General features: G+C 40.4%; 1 protein-coding gene across 2 annotated transcripts in view; it reads right to left on the minus strand.

Moving 5' to 3' along the window:
• Window positions 1–21,232, minus strand: part of fggy (FGGY carbohydrate kinase domain containing) — a 372,017-nt gene that overhangs the window by 131,092 nt on the left and 219,693 nt on the right. For both annotated transcript variants that reach the window (XM_043699282.1, XM_043699283.1), the window contains exon 9: window positions 6,439–6,542. In XM_043699282.1, coding sequence (XP_043555217.1) covers window positions 6,439–6,542 — 104 coding nt within the window. The remainder of the gene's footprint in view (window positions 1–6,438; window positions 6,543–21,232) is intronic.

Consider the following 21,232-nt stretch of genomic DNA (forward strand, 5'->3'; position numbering starts at 1 on the left):
GCATCTGCAGTCATTGTTTTTACCTCTACTATTTTTAGCATGGCTAATCCACCTAACCTGCACTAGGAAACTGGAGCATCCACAGGAAACCCAAGCGGACAAGGGATTAACGTGCGAACGACAGTCACTCAAGACTGGAATCGAACCCAGGTCTCTGGCACTGTGAGTAGCAGTGCTAATCACTGAGCCACTGTGGCACCCCAACATCAGGCAATTGTATTTAGACACAGCAGACAGAAGAATGAGAAATTCATAACAGCTGAACTGAAAGCTTGCTGTTTCTCTATCTGTTCTTCTCTCAACCTCTTAGATGACAATGTCCAGTGAAAAACAAAACAAAAAAAACTGAGAACGCAATAATATCTACAAATTTTGTTATTGCAGTGAATACAAATCAACGACTGTGGTTTGAGGTTATAACTAACATCTCAAGGACTCTAAGGACCTTTTAATTGCATATTCTTGATCTTGAAGTGCCCTTTACTCCAGTGCACGTATGTGTGTGTGTTCTCGATACCATGTTTTATTATCTTTCTCAGTGTTAGTAAGGAATGAAATTCCTCTTTCTCCACTCAAGAAAATCTTGTCGTGCCTCCTTCACCTTTGGACTAACAGACTGTCATTTAATCGAAGTGTAATATCGCTCCAATCTAAAAACAATTTAAAACTTTTTGTTGCAGCCACCCAAGGCAGGAAAAAGAGGGGAGCCAATTCATTTCCTCACCTGATCATAAGAACATGTAAAAAAGATGGGATAATATTATTGGATGAACTTAGAAATCGTGGCATTGGATCTGTGTTTGAGTGGAGCTCAGCATTATTGCAACAAGCATTATTTGAAATTATAGAAGGTCTTTCGTTATTGTAATGAAATAGACCATCAAAGACAATTAGTATGAACCTTCACAAAATTGAAAAAAAAACTATTTCCTTGAAAACAGAGACCCAAATGATCAGTCCTGGCAAAGGTCACATTTTCTCTTTATTTGTTGACAAAATAAGTAATTTTAATCCATTTGAAAGGCTTATGTGCCAACATTCTATGGTTGACAATGACAATGGTGCCAAAAATAATGGCTAAGGGAAATTAAACATTTTAAAAAGTAATGTTTGTGTGATGTCAATCTCAGATGTTAAAACTTTCCTGATGATAAGACTGAACAGGTAAGGTGTACTCAAGCTGTATCCTGTTGGTTGCAGCAAAACTCTAGCAGGACACATTAATCGCAGTGTTGTGCACAGGAAAAATACAAATTCATTGGTTAAGGAGTATGTTTTGGATTCCTTTTTTGGGATTTGTAAGTTTTCTAGACTTGTTAATAGGCCATAGCATTATAAAGATCTGCCAATATAAAACTTGGCAATGTAGTGGACAGCAATGAAGATAGAATTATAAAATGGGAGTTAAGAGCATATCACATATCTGATCAAGTACTCCTAGGGACTAAAGACTTCAAACTGGATTACACATCAAACCCTGCACTATGGAAAATGGAAGAACAGCAGTACTGATAGCCTCAAATTCTTCCTTTCTGCTGCAGTTGATTTACAGAACAGGAAATCAATACAAAATGAAGAAGAATAGATAAAGCTTTGATCCAGATCTGTTTTAATCTGCTCACAAAACTGTGTACGTTAAAAAAAAGATAAACAAAGAAAGAAGATTGAACGTGTTCAAGAAAGAAGGATGGATAAGGGGAGTGAAATGGATGAAGATAAAGCAAAGCAAGGGGAAGAAAAGCAAAAGTAAAGGAGAGAGAAGCAGATATGTTAGAATTCAACATATCTGCTCAAAACTGAAGTAATTGTTGCGCCCCATCCCATGCCAGTTAAGTTTCTTATACAAAGCTGTATAATTGTTATGTTTTTCATGTAACACTGCTGAAAGAAGACACTTTGATTTGTAGCACTTAGATTTCAAGAGACTTCAGAGTCAGAAAAATTCAGTCATAACAGACAGTGTGATAACATTACATCATTATATACGAATTTTTTAATGTCTGCAGATATGCAGCATAGATGAGGCACAACGTGGTTTTACTTTAGAACAATATGTGCATAATGCCCTGTATCTTCCAATATGGAACATGTTGATATTCCTCAGGACCCTGAGGAACCCCTGTTTTTACATATACGTGGGACTTAAACAGGAAGTTGAAATTTCCGATTGTTGCTAAGATATACTTCTTCAGTTCATGATAACAAAAGGGGACACAGTTCCACCCAAACATTGTCACTTGGCTACCTGATGCTCTTCAATGCTTGATCTCTGCTACAGCCAAGTCCAGAAGAGCAAAGGCTCCAGCATAAAATGGTATCAAGCAGTTTAAATCACAGTCAGCAGCAGGCATAGCCAATCTGCTGCTGATAGGAAGATTTGGGCATCATAATGACATTGGAGATCTATTAGCTCAAAACCCAAATTTTAGAGTTGTGTTTCTACTTCAGAACTTGCACTGAGACGTAACTACCCTGTTTCAATGTCTTCAATAAGACATTGAAACTGTCTTATCCACACTTCGATCTATCATGTACTTAAAACAATAAACTACATTTCCAATGATCATACAGAACCTGATGAATCAATGCACAGCATTAACATGGCTCAGTACCAATGATTGGAGAGGCCTGTACTGTCGTTATCCAGGAGGTAGACTAGGAGCTTTCCATCTAACTGTGTTAAACTACGTGTCACCACCTATGAAAGTAAGTTGCAACTGTCCGCAGTCTCAGACTTCAGCTCAGAATTTGCTGAGGGTCCCAGGGTGCAGGGGAATTCACCATTGGAAATTTAAACCTGCCAGATAATTCCCATATAAGTCAGTGTGCCAGGATTTCTGCATGATGTCAGCATACATCTTCAGTCTCATATCCAGTCTCTGGTAATCCTAAATCTTCAAAATCTATGTCTGATGAACTGCAACATTCAATCTTCAGGCAAATTATCACTTATACTGTATATACATATCAAGTTTAATTCCCTTTCATTCAAGATCAAGCCCATTTTCCTGGCATGTAATGTTACAGAAATCAGAGGTTGAACTGTACACGGATGACTTTAATATTGAAAATTATTTTCAAGACTGCAACCATGTTGCCATTAGAAACTAGAGGACTAGTTTTGTCAGCGAGTGCAATTCTTCTTGCTATGACTGACACCATATTTCTCCCATATTTCATTTCATGTGCAAATTGAGCAAAATGTGACTACTACCTCTGCCTACAGTAATACTGCGACAATACTCAAAAGCTATAAGTTGTGTATGTGGGGTAAATTTAATTGAAAGAAGAAACAGTTTTGCAATGTAAATGTAAGGGTGCAGTAGTGCATGGCAAGTATGCTAATCTACTTTGGTGAGATACTTTGAGTATGCTCTGCACCAAATATATAGCATTAATGAGTAAGGCACTCATACTCTAAATAAAAAGCATTAATAAACACTCAAGTGCACAGATTTACTGAGCTCTAACATCACAAGGTTTGTTCATGCATCTCATTAGTAAAATTCATTTTTTGAATACCTGTTATTTCAGTTAGTACAGAATTTTATTTGTGTTCCCACAATGAAGTAGATTGGTCAATTCTTATAAAGAAGTTCCTCTCCATAGCTCATCTTACAGAGGTGTTATTCTTGGGGATGCATTAAAGCTATGTACACCTGAAGCTGATCTAAGTAGAGGGCTGAATATCAAGTTCTACCTGATCCAGAGGTATGTAATAACATCTCTGAACAGGTTGATTAGAAAATATACATCAGCACAATCAAGGGCTCTTGTGGGTGTCCGAACCTATGAGTCAGGTTCCACCTGCTCTAGATATATGCCATAACACATTAAAAATCTCCATCAGTATGATCAGATAGGTCTCTCATTGCAGTAGATTAATTCCAAGCAGTTACCATCATTACCATCAGACATTTTGAAACAAAACATGACCACCTTGAATTGCTGCATTTTGAAAATTTGAATGTTTAACATTAAAAGTCTCAGTTAAAGTCTGTCCCATAATCAAGAATGTTTTCATTTTGACAGTTGATAGTATTTAATAAGAAGCCACAAGGATCGGTACTGGGTCCCCTGCTTTTCATCATTTATATAAATGATTTGGATGTAAACATAGGAAGTATAGTTAGTAAGTTTACAGATGACACCAAAATTGGAGGTGTAGTGGACAGCAAAGAAGGTTACCTCAGAGTACAACGGGATCTTGATCAGATGGGCCAATGGGTTGAGGAGTGGCAAAATGAATTTAATTTAGATGAATGTGAGGTGCTGCATTTTGGAAAGGCAAACCAGGGCAGGACTTACACATTTAATGCTAAGGTCTTGGGAGTGTAGCTGAACAAAGACACCTTGGAGTGCAGGTTCATAGTTCCTTGAGAGTCACAGGTGGATAGGATAGTGAAGAAGGTATTTGGTATGCATTTCTATATTGGTGAGAGCATTGAGTATAGGAGTTGGGAGATCATGTTGTGGCTGTACAGGACATTGGTTAGGTCGCTTTCAGAATATTGTGTGCAATTCTGGTCTCCTTCCTATCAGAAGGACGTTGTTAAAAGGGTTCAGAAAAGATTTACAAGGATTTTATCAGGGTTGGAGGGTTGAAGCTAAAGGGAGGGGCTGATTAGGCTGAGGCTGTTTTCCCTGGAGCATTGGAGGCTGACCGGTGACCTCACAGAAATTTATAAAGTCATTGTGGCATGGATAGGGTAAATAGACAAAGTATTATCCCTGGGGTGGGGGAGTCCATAACTAGAGGGCATAGATTTAAGGTTAGAGGGGAAAGATTTAAAAGGGACCTAAGGGGCAACTTTTTCATGCAGAGGGTAATGCATGCATGGAATGAGCTGCCAGAAAAAGCGGTGCAGGCTGGTACAATTACAACATTTAAAAGGCACCTGCATGAGTATAAGAATAGGAAGGGTTCAGAGTGATATGGGCCAAGTGCTGGCAAATGGGACTAGATTAATTTAGGATACCTGGTCGGCATGGATGAGTTGCACCGGAGGGTCTGTTTCCATGCTGTACATCTCTATGACTCTAATAAACTACCAGCCAGAATCTAACGTCAAAATAATAAGAAGACTTTCCAAGATGTGATGTTGCTTTGCAAAAATGCCAGCTCACTGACTAACTCACCATTCAATACCTTGTTCAACACAACGTTTCTGTACTTACATGATGCTCACAAGCTTAGTCAACTTTGTACTAGCAGACAAGTACCCCAAGTTCACACCACTATAAGTATTTCAATACATTGTCAATATATTAGCAAAGATGTAATGCATAGTCTGTACAGCATCAAGTGCCTCTGACAGAAACTTTCAGATTTCTACATATATGTCCAGATGCTGAAGGCTGTTCCCCACTTTTCTCAAGAAGAAGGGTGAGTACTATTAGATTCATTGTTCTTCCTAATGCAAACCCATGTATTGTAGAACCATGATCAACAAGTTTTAACAGGTAATGAGGGATTATGTTCAGCTTAAAGGTTAATTAATTATACAATGCAAATACCTGTTGCACTGCTGAAATGTGACGCCATCAGCTGAATTTTCACTTTTTGGACACAAAACATGAACCAGGATTGTTTCTGGGTCTTCAACAATCCCTGGGGTCAACAGTTACCTTTTGGGATTTTGATTAGGGTATCCTGTTGATTGTCATGGAGACAGGTTCCCTTCCTGATGGTGGTGGACAGCCTCTCAAAGCTGGACAGCTTATTTGAGACCTTCCAAACTCAGAGGAGCAACCATTGCAACAAATGGCAAATAATAAAGTGGGATCTTCAACGTCAAGAAGGTGCCCTTTCAGTCACTTCTTTTAAAAAAGTAGTCACAGAATATGCAGTCTGACCATTACTTTGGGGAGCAGCCTCCAGCTGTTCTTTATTTAAAGTCACTCTTTATTTATACATGGAGAGTCCTTGGCTTCCTCAGAGATAGCTCTCAGAGTGAACAGAATCTCTGATATTCTATTTATCTTTTTTTTCTACAGTGTAATATTCCATTTATATCTGTCAGCCAGGTCTCTCTGATTGCACCAGATTAACAGCCCCAATCAAGGAATTCATGTTCTATGAGGTTCAACTGGCTGACATAATTACAGACACATGCATCTATTTGGGAATTGAGTTTATTTCATTTAATTGTTTTCATAAGATTTTGGGATCCCAGTTTAAGAAACACAAGAGAAACCTGTCATGAACATTTCTCGTGTAATATGCCTGTAATCACAATCTTAAACCTCAGATTCGTATCGTAACCATAACATAATTTCAACGTACTTGAATTTAGCAACTCGATAATAATTAAAATGGGAAATTTAACCATTGTTGTCTCTTTTACTTCTTCAGTAACAATTTATATACTGCACTACTCATTTAAACAATTGACGAATTATTGCCTTCCATTTTGAAACATTGTTGAAAATTCTTACCCCCATATGGCAAGACGATGTTCCACAGATGATAGCTAACCTTGATGTGATTGGTGTATTCTCACATGGCAAGTTGGACCCTTTTACATCAGCCCCAATCAAACCTAGGAAAAAAACACATCTCTTGAGAAAGAAATACCTGGTAATCAGATTTAATTCCCCAAACTCTGCTAAACTCACATTACAGCATGAAGAACTGCATCGTGCATGTTACCATAAACATAGGAGGCAGACATTCATGTCACAGTACAAGATAATTTGTGTCCACAGTATCAACAGTAGTCTAGATTCACATTATTGCAGCTATGTTTTATTTAGATATCCCAGAATCCAAGAAACATAACAATAAAGTTGACTCCAAGTTGAGGCCCAGAATGCCTAGGTCACTAACCTAGTTTCCAATCATCAAAGCAAGCATAATACTAAGTTATAGTATTTGGAACTTTCCTGCACCTTCATTGTCACAATAGTTGGTATTTCATGGTGTAGCTGTTTGCTGTTCCTTTGGTCAGAGAGCAACGTTTATCCCTGTTTTGGAATTTAATGGGAGCTCCAAGATTATTGTACATAATTAATTATCAAGCATAATTAATTATGAGCCTGCAAAACATGATGCAATAAAAGCATAAAAGAACCTAACGGTCATCAAGTTGAAATAATGTCGTACAATTAAAATTTAAATGGAACAACTGATTTCAAATTTGTGGCGTTCTCAACATGGATGTCAAAAAACTTGATGTTAATCTTGAGCACAAATGGGTTCTGGAAAAGGAGAATGACTTTTCTTTGCTCAAAGCAAGGGAATAGTCATCAACATCTGATTCATCAATGAGAAAATTAAACATTTGATGCATTTTCAAGATTGCTATACATATTGTAATGCACTGCACTATTTATAATTTAAGTCTGGGCCAATAAAGCAATGTTGTGGTTCTGTTCGCCGAGCTGGAAGTTTTTGTTGCAAACGTTTCGTCCCCTGGCTAGGCGACATCATCAATGCTTGGGAGCCTCCTGCGAAGCACTTCTTTGATGTTTCCTCCGGTGTTTATAGTGGTCTGTCCCTGCCGCTTCCGGTTGTCAGTTTCAGCTGTCCGCTGTAGTGGTTGGTATATTGGGTCCAGGTCGATGTGTTTGTTGATGGAGTTTGTGGATGAATGCCATGCCACTAGGAATTCCCTGGCTGTTCTCTGTCTGGCTTGCCCTATGATAGCAGTGTTGTCCCAGTCAGGGACAGACCACTATAAACACCGGAGGAAACATAAAAGAAGCGCTTCGCAGGAGGCTCCCAAGCACTGATGATGTCGCCTAGCCAGGGGACGAAACGTTTGCAACAAAAACTTCCAGCTCGGCGAACAGAACCACAACAACGAGCACCCGAGCTACAAATCTTTGCACAAACTTTGAACAATAAAGCAATAGATGGATGTACTAGCTTACTGCCACTGGGCCTTAAAGAGGGTATTAAGTGTACAGTAAAGCCCATTTAAGGACCTGAGCCCCTTGCCATTAATATTGCCCCAGGGGCTGCTGGTCATCTTGATCCTGGTGAAGGCACATTGCTGCAGTTAAATTCCTCATTGGCATTTAAATTAGCAGAACTTTCCAAAAGTAGGGGATGCAGGGCTCTTGCTGGTTTTCCATCTGTGGGCATAATTTACATCAGCAGTATTAAACTCCACTCACAATGTACATGGTTCTAGGCTGTCCAGATCGCATACTGTATGGAAAACACGAACACACTGCTTTTTGAAAATGTGTGGAGATGGGCCTAAGGGGGTGTTACATCCATTTGGGATATGGTTATTTTCTAAATAATTACTTTATTTTCAGTGAATTAGACTGCATGCACAGGTTAAAAAGCCAAATCTTATGGATGGATAGACAGCAAGATTTACTCCTGCCAGGATGTCCCAAATTCCAACATTGGGACATTGTACTTGAAAGACACAAATTATCACCAAGGTATGCATCGCTATCTACTCAAAGTTTCACACACCTAACAAGTGTGAGTTAGCATTGTAATATTACTTCTACACAGGACCATCACGTACAAGATTGGGTACCAGGCAACTCCATCAGCTGTTTCATGTGCAATTCGAGTATGTCATTCCATTTCAGCTACCACTGACCACAGTGCCACTGCCTCTCACACATCTATCAGGGCTCATATTTAAAAGATGGGAGTCACATCACTCAGCAGCTCATCCAACATCAGCTCACCGACCTTTCATCACCATGAGAATTTGCATGTCTGAAAGGTTTTTCAAAGGGATGGGACAAAGACATAATCATAAAAGATGGAGTTGGTATGAACGCTTCATGGATATATCAAGCATACACTTTATATAATGCCTTACTGTTTTTCATCAATTGTAGCTCTTTGATGATGCTGAACAAGCTTTCATGCAGAACACTTTCATATGAAACACACATTGAAAATCACAGGTCTGGGAACTGACACTTCTATCTATAGCTATCAATATAGACAGTGTCAATATCCCCATGTTAATGTCTCGTAATGCTTCTTTCGTAATACAGGATCTCCTCATGCAGGAGAGGAGTGTGTACAATGAGTGCAAATTTGCCAAGGCCAGGACAGTGAATGTGGAGGACTGGAATGCCTGGCATAATAATTAAGAGGTTGCTGAGCTGACAGGACAGGAAAGGGAATGTGTTTGTGCTGAAGGGGAGATTGTGAGGATTCTGAGAGACAGGATTTATGATTACTTGGAAAACCATAGTTTGATTAGAGATAGTCAACATGGGTTTTGTGAGGGGCAGGTCATGCCACACAAACCTTATTGAATTCTCTGAGGATGTGATAAAACACATTGACGAACGTAGAGCAGTGGATGTGATGTACATGGATTTTAGCAGTGCATTTGATAAGGTTCCCCAGAGTAGGCTCCTTCAGAAAGTAAGGAGCCATGGAATACAGACAAATCTGGCTATCTGAAATTTGGCCCATAGAAGACAGAGGGTGTTGAAAGATGGAAACCAGTGACCAGTGGTGTTCTGCCGGGATCAGTTTTGGGACCTCTGTTCTTTGTGATTTTGATAAATGACTTGGATGAGAAAGTGGAAGGATGGGTTAGTAAGTTTGCCGATGACACGAAGATTGGTGGAGTTATGGATAATGTGGAGGGCTGTTGTCGGTTGCAACAGGACATTGACAGGGTGCAGAACTGGGCTGGTAAGTGGCAGTTGGAGTTCAACCTGGAAAAGTGTGAAGTGATTCACTTTGGAAGTCCGAATTTGAACTCAGAACACAGGGTTAAAAGCAGGATTCTTGGCTATGTGGAGGAACAGAGGGATCTTAGAGTCCATGTCCATAGATCCCTCAAAGTTGCCACCCAAGTTCATAGGTTTGTTAATAAGGACAATGGTATGTTGGCTTTCATTGGCAGGGGAATTGAGTTTAAGAGCCGCAAGGTTATGCTGCAGCTCTATCGAGCCCTAGTTAGGCCTCACTTGGAATATTGTGTTCAGTTATGGTCGCCTCATTATAGGAAAGATGTGGAAGCTTTAGAGAGGGTACAGAGGAGATTTACCAGGATGCAGCCTGGACTGGAGGGCAGGTCTTATGAAGAAAGGTTGAGGCAGCTAGGGCTTTTCTCATTGAAGCAAAGAAGGATGAGAGGTGACTTGTTAGAGGTGTACAGAATGATGAGAGGCATACACAGAGTGGATAGCCAGAGACTTTTTCCCATGGTGGAAATGTCTATCATCAAGGGGAGGGGGGGGGGGCATAATTTTAAGGGTTGGAGAAAGGTTTAGAGATGGTGGGTGTGTGGAATGGACTGCCATTGGTGGTAATAGAGTCAGATACATTTAGGCAACTCTTGGGTAGGCACATGGAAGATAGAACAATGAAGGGGATGTAGATTAGACTGATTGCAGAGTAGAATAAAAGGTCGGCACAACGTCGAAGGCCGAATGCTGTATTGTTCTACGTTCTAAATAATTTCTTAAAGCTTTGCAAACACTGAGGTTAAACTGACTGGCTTGCAGTTGCTGTTTTTATATTTGCATTCTTTTATAAACAAGTGTGCAACATTTGCAATTATCCATTCCTTCTGATTTAAGGAAGATTGTAAAAATATGGCCAGTGTCTCACTTCCCTCAGTATTCTTAGATGTATCTAATTCAGTCCTTTGGTCTTCTGAACTTGAAATACAAACAGCATATCGAAAAACTCCACACAATTAATTTTAAAGCTTTCAAGAGTCTGGCCTACCTGTTCTTTCAGTATTATCTGGGCAGCGTTTCTTTCTTGGCAAGGACATATGCAACATATTAATTTAATAGCTTAGAAATGCCCACTCCCTCCATGCATAATCCTTTTTTGACTCCCTTATCAGTCTGAAGACATATGATGAACTCTTAAGAACCTGAGAAGTGTGGAGATGTATCTGGTGCTTATTACTGGCCTTTTTGTTTGTAACTAAAGTATGATTGATCGTTCTCACTCCGTTGAATGAGAATCTTCGTAAGTTTTAAAAAAATGATGTGAAGTTCACATGCTTATAATTTCTCAGAATATGCCTGTCACAAAGCTGGTCCTTTTTCCTAAAAGCTATTCCTTTTCTCAAGGATACCGTGTCCTTGGTTTTATTCAGAGGAGTCGATTCTCCTGCTCCTCGGGTGCTGTCTGGCCTGCTGTGCTTTTCCAGCACCATACTCTTGACTCTGATCTCCAGCACCTGCAGTCCTCACTTTCTCCTAATGAAAGAGGAGCGGTCAGCACGGGAAACTGAATTCTTGTTGTTAGTTCAGTTCAGCAGTGGGCTGTGTGGAGTCAGGCTGCTAGACTCTCACTCCTTCTGCCCTTCTAACTTTGACCTGTAAGCCTGGGTTTCATGTTTACTGTGTTCAAGGGGTTTGTTTATAGGGAGTGTTGCACATATTTTTTGGAACAGCATAATTATGTCTAGTTTGGATAGACTGAGTTCTGTTGGTATTCTATATTCTGTTCTTTCATTTTGTGAATAAATTTTTGTCTGTTTTAAAACCTGGTAGTCAACCTAGCTAACTTATTCAGGGTAATTTTCATGTACACTTACCAAAACAAATAGCAAAGTTATAGTTTGGGCTGACTGCTTAAGAATGTTGAGTGGTCTGGCCTAGTCCAAAACAATACCTGGGAAATCTACATGTAGACAGTGGTGTCAACACTCATTTTCCCTGACCCACCATCACCTAAAGATGAATCATTGGAAACAATTCTTTTGCATTTGAAATGTTCTTAATTAAAACTGTATTGATCATGTCTGCATCATATTTATTACTTTAATTTATTTAATAATTTATTTCTTGCTCTGTTCTTTTTGGTATGTTTTTATTTTTCATTTTCCATTTCTTTTCAACTAATTTCTATTTGTTTTACAAGACTTAAAGCTCATTTAAGCACACCAAGGTAGGGAATAGGGGTCTGTCATCTATCAAAGTGAGATATATTCTTCTCAATCAAATTGTCACAGATCATCTCTTCTGCATCCCTCAGTAGGCATCAAAACTTTCCGAAAGTATCAGTAAGGGAAATTCCTAATGGAAAATCCATTGATCTCAGAAATGCAACTGGACAAAGTTAGAAAAAATACATAATTGGCATAAATGTTCCTGGGGCTCTAAACAACAAGGGAAAACTGTCAAAATAAAATGATGGAAAAAGACGGCTGCAAGTTGATAAAGCTGACTGGGGTCAGATGTTCACAGGTAAAGGGACGGTTGGAAAATGGGAAGCCTTCAGAAATGAGATAACGAGAGTCAAGAGATAGATTATTCCTGTTAGGATGAAAGGAAGGGTTGGTAGGTGGAGGGAATGCTCAATGACTAAAGAAATTGAGGGTTTGGTTAAGAAAAAGAAGGAAGCATATGTCAGGTATAGACAAGACAGATCGAGTGAATCTTTAGTTGAGTATAAAGGCAGTAGGAGTATACTTAAGAGGGAAACAGGAGGGCAAAAAGGGGACATGAGATAGCTTTGGCAAATAGAGTTAAGGAGAATTCAAAGGGGTTTTACAAATACATTAAGGAGAAAAGAGTAACTAGGACGAGAACAGGGCCTCTCAAACATCAGCAAGGCGGCCTTTGTATGGTGTCGCAGGAGATGGGGGAGATACTAAATGAGTATTTTGCATGAGTATTTACTGTGGAGAAGGACATATAAGATATAGAATGTAGGGAAATAGATGGTGACATCTTGAAAAATGTCCATATTACAGACGAGGCAGTGCTGGATGTCTTGAAACACATAAAAGTGGATAAATCCCCAGGACCTGATCAGGTGTACCTCAGAACTCTGTGGGAAGCTAGGGAAATCATTGCTGGGCCCCTTCCTGAGATATTTGTATCATCGATAGTCACAGATGAGGTGCCGGAAGACTGGAGGTTGGCAAATGTGGTGCCACTGTTTAAGAAGAATGATAAGGATAAGCCAGGGAACTATAGACCGATGAGCCTGACATCAGTGGTGGGCAAGTTGTTGGAGAGAAGCCTGAGGGAGAGGATCTACATGTATTTGGAAAGGCAAGGACTGATTAGGGATAGTCAACATGGCTTTGTGCGTGGGAAATCATGTCTCACAAACTTGATTGAGTTTTTTGAAGAAGTAACAAAGAGGATTGATGAAGGAAGAGTGGCGGGCGTGATCTATATGGACTTCACTAAGGTGTTTGACAAGATTCCCCATGGGAGACTGGTTAGCAAGGTTAGATCTCATGGAATACAAGGAGACCTCGCCATTTGAATATAGAACTGGCTCAAAGGTAGAAGACAGAGGGTAGTGTTGGAGGGTTGTTTTTCAGACTGGAGGCCTGTGACCAGTGGAGTGCCACAAGGATCGGTGCTGGATCCACTACTTTTCATCATTTATATAAATGATTTGGATGTGAGGATAAGAGGTATAGTTAGTAAGTTTGCAGATTACACCAAAATTGGAGGTGTAGTGGACAGCGAAGAAGGTTACCTTAGAGTACAACAGGATCTTGATCAGATGGGCCAATGGGCTGAGAAGTGGCAGATGGAGCTTAATTGAGATAAATGCAAGGTGCTGTATTTTGGGAAAGCAAATCCTAGCAGGACTTATACATTTTATGGTAAGGTCCTAGGGAGTGTTGCTGAACAAAGAGATCTTGGAGTGCAGGTTAATAGCTCCTTGAAAGTGGAGTCGCAGGTAGATAGTATAATGAAGAAGGCATTAGGTATACTTTCCTTTACTGGTCAGAGTACTGAGTACAGGAGTTGGGAGGTCATGTTGCGGCTGTATCGGACATTAGTTAGGCCACATGGAATATTGCATGCAATTCTGGTCTCCTTCCTATTGGAAGGATGTTGCGAAACTTGAAAGGGTTCAGAAAAGATTTACAAGGATGTTGCCAGGGTTGGAGGATATGAGCTATCGGGAGTGGTTGAATAGGCTAGGGCTGTTTTCCCTGGAGCGTTGGAGGCTGAGGGGTGACCTTATAGAGGCTTATAAAGTCACGAGGGGCATGGATAGGATAAATAGATAAATAGACTCCGTGGGGTAGGGGAGTCCAAAACTAGAGGGCGTAGGCTTAGGGTGAGAGGGGAAAGATATAAAAGAGACGTAAGAGGCAACTTTTTCATGCAGAGGGTGGTACATGTATGGAATGAGCTGCTAGGGGAAGTGGTGGAGGCTGGTACAATTGTAACATTTAAAAGGCATTTGGATGGGTGTATGAATAGGAAGGGATTGGAAGGATATGGGCCGGGTGCTTTCAAGTGGGACTAAATTGGGTTGGGTTATCTGGTTGGCATGGACAAGTTGGACTGAAGCATCTGTTTCTGTGCTGTACATCTCTATGAAAACACATTTAGTTATATAAATATCTACAACCTCCTAAATATTAACCAATGTCCAGCAATCCTAAATGATGATTTTCAAATAAGTATTCTTCAATTCTGAAATATTTCCAATGATGATCAGAAAAATAGGTAGTGGCGCACAGTACAAAAATGTGTAGTAACAAATTAGTACTTTAATGAAACTTCCAGTAAAATGCATCAAACGTTACAGCATATTTACTTACATGTAGGCCATTTTTGCTGCTATAATCAACCTGGCCTATGTTTAATAATATGCAGTTAGAATTGGAAAATTCTCGTTTGTATTTCCATTAGAAATTGTAAAGTGTTACATACCAAATACATATCATCCCCCTGAAGATTAAAGGCCTCAGGTCATTAATTCAGTTGCTATAGAATCATACCTGCTACTATCAAGCAGTTTATCAATATTTCATCCCCTCATTTTAACATTAATGAAATGTTTTGGGGTATTCTGTTTATTTATAATTTTGCAACATTACCAAAATGAAAAAAAAAGTTACATAGTTACCAGTAATACCAACTAAGAACCTACTTGTGGGCAGGCAGCGTGATGGAGCACAAATCATTACTGGCAGGGCAATTTCACACATGGCTGACGTTGTGGGAAGATTGTCTGTCTTTATGAGAAACAACAGAAGTACATACATGACACATAAGGACTTCCCTAAGCTGAACTGCTGACTGCCACTACAACTCCACAGCCAGCAGGTCCATCCACTAGTATGCAGGACTTCACTGAAACAGTAACTCAACCCAAATAAATGCTAACTTTGCACTATACAAAAGCATTACATATAAACATAGAAGAAAGGAGCAGGAGGAGGCTATTTGGCCCTCAGATGCTGCCTGAACTGCTGTGTTCTTCCAGCATCACTAATCCAGAATTCATTTGGCCCTTCAAGCATGCTCCACCATTCATCACAATCATGGCTGATTGTCCAACTCAATAGCCTAATCTTGCTTTCTCCCCATAACTCTTTGATCCCATTCACCCCAAGTGCTATATCTAGCCAAATATTCAAATATTGAATACATTCAATATTTTGGCATCGACTACTTCCTGAGGTAATGAATTCCACAGGTTCACCACTCTTTGGATAAAGAAATATCTCCTCATCCCTGTCCTTAATGGACCACATCGAGCCCTCACACTATGGCTCCTGGTTCTGGATGCACCCACCATGGGGAACATCCTCCCTGAATCTACCCTGTCTAGTGCTATTTGAATTTTATAAGTCTATATGAGATATCCCCTTCATTTGTTTGAACTCCAGCAAAAACATTCCTAATCTCGTCAATCTCTCCTCCCACATCAGTCCAAGAATCCACGGAATCAGCCTGGTTAACCTTCACTGCATTCCCTCATGAGCAAGAGCATCTTTCCTCAGAAAAGGAGACCAAAACTGTACACAATATTCCAGGTGTGGCCTCACCAATGCTCTATATAACTGCAATAACACATCCCTTCCCCTGTACTCGAAACCTTTCACAATGAAGGCCAACATACCATTTGCATCTTTAGCACCTGCTGCACCTGCATGCATACCTTCAGCGATTGGTGCACAAGGACACCCAGGTCCAATAGCACACTCCCCTCTCCCAGTTTACAGCAATAGTAATGTGCCTTTTTGTTTTTGTTTCCAAAGTGAATAACCTCACATCTATCCAAATTATACTGCACCTGCCATTGATTTGCCCACTCACCCAACCTGTCCAGATCATGCTGAAGGATCTCTGCATCTTCATCACAGTTCAACCTCCTACCCAACTTAGTATCATGTGCAAACTTTGAGATGTTGCATTTTGTTCCCTCATCCAAATCATAAATATGTATTCTGAATAGCTGGGGTCCTCGCACTGATCCCTGTGGCACCCCACTAGTTACTGCCTGCCAATTTGATAAGGACCCATTAATTCCTACTCTTTGGTAGTCTGGACTTTTCACTTGCTTGTTCTGCTGATGGATTTGCAGTGTGGCAGAAATTGTACTAGTCATAAGGTTGTGCTCTGACTCTAATCTTTTGCTTAGAGATTACTTAATGTTTCTGGGCTTTCTGGCATTGAATTGGAAAGACAGCTATAAATGATGCAGAAATGAACATCTAAGGACTGCTGTAGTGTGATGGCTTAAGTTTCCTTTTCTTTTTTACTTTAGAAGATATATTATCTTATATATAATTTTATTTTTATAAAGTGAATCTAAGTACAATGACTTAATTTTACCAAAAATCAATAAAGTTTTAAATTTGGGGATTTCCTGGAGGATTTCTCTCTGTGAGCTTGAGCAAGTTATCTCTCTCAATTCTCTGGTGCTCATCTCTGTATGTATACACTATGCCTCGATGGCACCACATGCCTCTGTGTGCTCAGCAGCGGTGGAAGTATTTCCTACTGCAGGAACTTCCAGGATTTCTGCTGCTCTTTAAAGTCCAGGTGTGTAACAAATCAATTTCTCCCAGCCAAAAGTGGTCTTTCACAGCACACACAGTGGGAGCGAAATTTTTAAAAAGTTTCTGAGGTCACATATGTAGAAAGGATGACATTTCATGAGAAAGAGAAGCTTGCATTCATGAACATATTGCTACTTTACATCATCAACTGTCATTGTATCTGCACCTATGAGAATCAAAGTTGAAAATCACACAACACCAGGTCGTAATCCAACAGGTTTATTTGGAAGCACTAGCTTTCGGAGTGCTGCTCCTTCACCAGGTGGTTGTGGAGTATAAGATCCTAAGTCACAGAATTTATAGCAACCTGGTGTTGTGTTCAAAGCTGCATTGCTTTATCATGCTGAAGATGATGTTCCTCCAGCTCAACATATTCACCTTTCTCCTCAGAAGACTGCTGCCACTCTCCCAGCTCATCAGTTTCTATCAACTTCACCTATATGCAGAGTGCGGCATGCAAGGATGATGTGATACATTCCATTGGGATAATATTGCAAGGCACCCAAATCCGTTCCAAGCAGCGAACCCACAATAGTAGGTGGCCTATCATCTGCTCAACAATAACTGAAGAATGAGCTGAATTGTATCGACTCTCAGGCTCAGATAGGGGTTTGCAAAATGGAGGCTATAGGGAAGCCATTGCCTACCAGTAACAATCCTTGTAAAATATTTGACTGTTGAAATGAAGCAAGATTCTGAGCGACCTTAAGATACAGGCATCATTTCAGCTTCCAGGGTACCTGGCACAGACCACTGAAATGTGGTACCGATGATCACAGATGATTTGTACATTGATGGAATGGAACCCTTTTCTGTTGATGAAGTCAGCCACGAATGATATGGTGCACTCAATGGAACATGTGTACAGTCTATGAAGCCCTACACCTGGGGGAAGCCAGCTATGTTGGCAAAGCCTACTGCCTAGGCTGTAGAACTGACCTAGTCATAGGAAAACAAGATGAAGCAGTATAATCTCTCACAACTTGCACCAGAAACAGCCTTCATGCAATTTTGTGTGAAGGATTGAGAGATCCCACACAAGTCCCCACTGGATCCTTAGAAGCTGCCTGTTGCATAGAAATTTAGTGCAGCTGTCATCTTGATGGCCATCGTGATAGGATTGTCACACATCCCTTCAGTTCACAAGTCTCAATTCAGCATACAACACATTTTATTAAGTTGTGCCAGGACCAAAACCCCCTCTAATTTATTTTCTCAGTGCGTAGACCACCGCAGTCTGTCAGCAGCATCAGCTTCCTAAAGGAGAAGTCAATGGGTTGGCACACAATCATGCGTAGAACATTGGAGTAGCGATGTGGTTGTGCTGCTTGGAGAGAACATTATCCAGGACGTCTTCCATCTGCAGTAGCAATACACTTTGCGCATCTGGGGTAAGTAGCACTGAGGACAATAGACTCTGGGCCTCTGCTCCCAACTCTGCATCCTGAGAAGACCTTCAACTGCAATTCTTCAAGTGGAGGCAGTTTAGCAGCTATTGGAGACACCGCTCCATCTAAGCTGAGGATCTGCTCCGAGGTTCCACGTGTACTGATTGGCATGTCAATGCATGAACTTCCATTTTGAAAATTCAAAGCTGCACATGGAAATCGGAAGTCCATGCACTGAAAATAAAATTAGTGAGAGCATTGGCTGGAGGGTGCTGCTACTCCTGGGTTTGCATTCGCTCCTCCACAATTTCTGTGCCTTTGTTGTACCATGGCCAAAGTGACAATAACCCTTGCTGTGGCTGGATCCATTGGTCATCATTCCAATGAACCTACGTGCAGAATATCAGGAGCAGAACAGATCCTTAGTGATATCTACAGTCAGCATTAGAGGCACACACAATGACAGTTTAATATAATCTGCTATTCAGTGGGAGATGAAGAACTCCAACAAGGAGAGCCACGGAATGCCTGTATGTGGATCTTTGACATACTAGACCATATGCAGACATATGCTGCATAACCATGTTGTACAAATACAGTAGGAAATTCTCTTTGCATGCCTATCAGGCCTTGAATTGTCTTTGTGAATTGTGGCCCACCAGTGGCATTTTTAACGATGCCTGTGATTACTTCTACTTCCCAGAGATAACAATGATCAATTTGTAATACTCAATGATACAGTCAAGATTGCTTGTATCCAGAATTTACACCCACTATACATTTCACATATGGCATTCTATGATTACAGATGTCTTTAACTGTGCTGACTAAGTGCCTAATTTATGCAATTGCTCCTTGAAGGTCTTCACATTGTTCTCAAGTGGAGCTTATGTTGTCAGGCAGAAATACACTTACTCCAGCCATGGTGGTGGCAGCTATTTTTCATTTCCATTGCACATTTGTGATGATGATGAAGACAGGAGACAGCATGGGTTGTGCTTCACAGAGTGAGTCACAGGCTCAATCATTTCTGTTCCTTTCTTCCTTGTACTCCCTGTTGATCCCAACAGTTCTGAGTTCCCTTGCATTCCCACCTAACTCTTTCATTTAAGTCTTAATCCTCTGAGCCCTGGGCCATAGTTTAGCCATGCCAATGATCATGGTGCACTGTCTTCCCATTGAAGCCAAGGTGGTGGTGGCTGTTAGTAACAAACCCATCCAATAGTAACCCAGTCCTCCAATACACTGCTGTCTCCCAATCTAATGTTGAATTGCACCCATTCATGAATATTGTCCTCTCTTCATCTCAGCACACTGTTTTCATTCCACACGTTTTACTTTCCCATCTTTGTTTTCACAGTGGTGGCTTCTTATAACCCGCCTTGAACTTGAGTGAACAGACATCCAGGACTGACTGTCACTGACAACCTGATTGACTTGGAAGAATAACTCTGACTGACGATTGATTTTTGGGCAGAATGATTCCAGAGTGATTGCCCTGGACCAATTGCACTGACTGTAGCCCTTTCCCTGCTCTGTAATGATCCAGAGACCCTGAACCTAATCACCCCAAGTGGCAAAGAGGCTGGACTGAGATTAATTAACTCTTGCAGCATCCCCTGCCTGATGGCAGTTCCCCTTGATTTGACTGTAGAGTATTCCCTTGGATTTCGATACAGAGTAATTTGGTTCAAGCACATAGAGGGTGTTTGCCAAGTAAGCTGCTGGCCAATGCTGTAGACATGACACAGATACAGCATAGTGCCATGCAGCATCATTTCCATTCTTTTTACTAGTCACTGCTGACAACGAAGAGAGGGACTGGGATAATTCTGCCTCAGTCTCTGTATTCCTGTCATGTAAAAAGTATTTCAAGATGCCGAGCCATTTGCAACCATACTGCATGATCATTACACCTCCTTTCATCATTTGTCTCCTATATTTTAGATGTTGATTCATTTACAGAATAGTTATCCTTCTGTAGTTTGCCCTGGTGGTATTATTCCGGTATAAGCCTTGACACAGGGTATTATTCAATGTCAACACACACGCATTTTATGAGAATTTACTGGAGTTCTATACATTAAGAATCCTAGAAAAGTTTTGCCTTCCTAATCTAGCAAATGGTACCAACTGCTGCACCACTTCTGCTTGCCAATTGAATACTGTTCAATTTATACCAGTAAGCACCTGTGACCTTAGGTTGAGATGGGGTTAACTAGGGAGTAGCGGTCTTTGTCCTTATTCTAAGGCTCAGTATGATGATACCATGGCTTTAAGAAGTGTATTTTGTCCTTTTCTTTTATGAAGAAAGGTTGACACCAAGGTACTGAACAGTCTGCTCAAAGCCAACAGAGTAAACAGCTTGTGAGGTCTTGGTTTTTTTTTAGAAGTTGGAACAACAGAAGCAGCTTGAATGGATGGGGTCAAGCTCCAACAGAACGTGAGATGTTTAGTTTTAGATTTCTGTAATTGCTGAGGACTTGAAGCTGGATGTGGAAGCTCTTACTTTTTTCTCGGTTATGCTAAAAGCTAGGGTACTCTTTCTGATGCTAGAATTATATAGGGGACAATCTATTTTACTGAATTCACCTTTGCCAAAGACATGTCTATGGGAAATTACTGTATTGGAACATTAATTAGTAGGCGTTTATATATATATTAAGTAGGCGTTTATTAAGCATTTCAATAGAGTGACAGTTAATCCAATTCTCTTATTTTTATTTTGTCTGTATTTAACTGTAGTGTAGAAATAGTGTGTTTTGCTTAAAGTTGAGTAGTTTGACTAATCAGATCTCAGTTCTTGTAATAGGCTAGTTATGGTAGGGGATTTTAACTTTCCAAACATCGACTGGGACTGCCATAGTGTTAAAGGTTTAGATGGAAAGGAATTTCTTAAGTGCGTACAAGACAATTTTCTGATTCAGTATGTGGATGTACCTACTAGAGAAGGTGCAAAACTTGACCTACTCTTGGGAAATAAGGCAGGGCAGGTGACTGAGGTGTCAGTGGTGGAGCACTTTGGGGCCAGCGACCATAATTCTATTCGTTTTAAATTAGTGATGAAAAAGGATAGACCAGATCTTAAAGTTGAAGTTCTAAATT

This window comes from Chiloscyllium plagiosum, chromosome 11, assembly GCF_004010195.1.
Source record: "Chiloscyllium plagiosum isolate BGI_BamShark_2017 chromosome 11, ASM401019v2, whole genome shotgun sequence".
NCBI lineage: Eukaryota > Metazoa > Chordata > Chondrichthyes > Orectolobiformes > Hemiscylliidae > Chiloscyllium > Chiloscyllium plagiosum.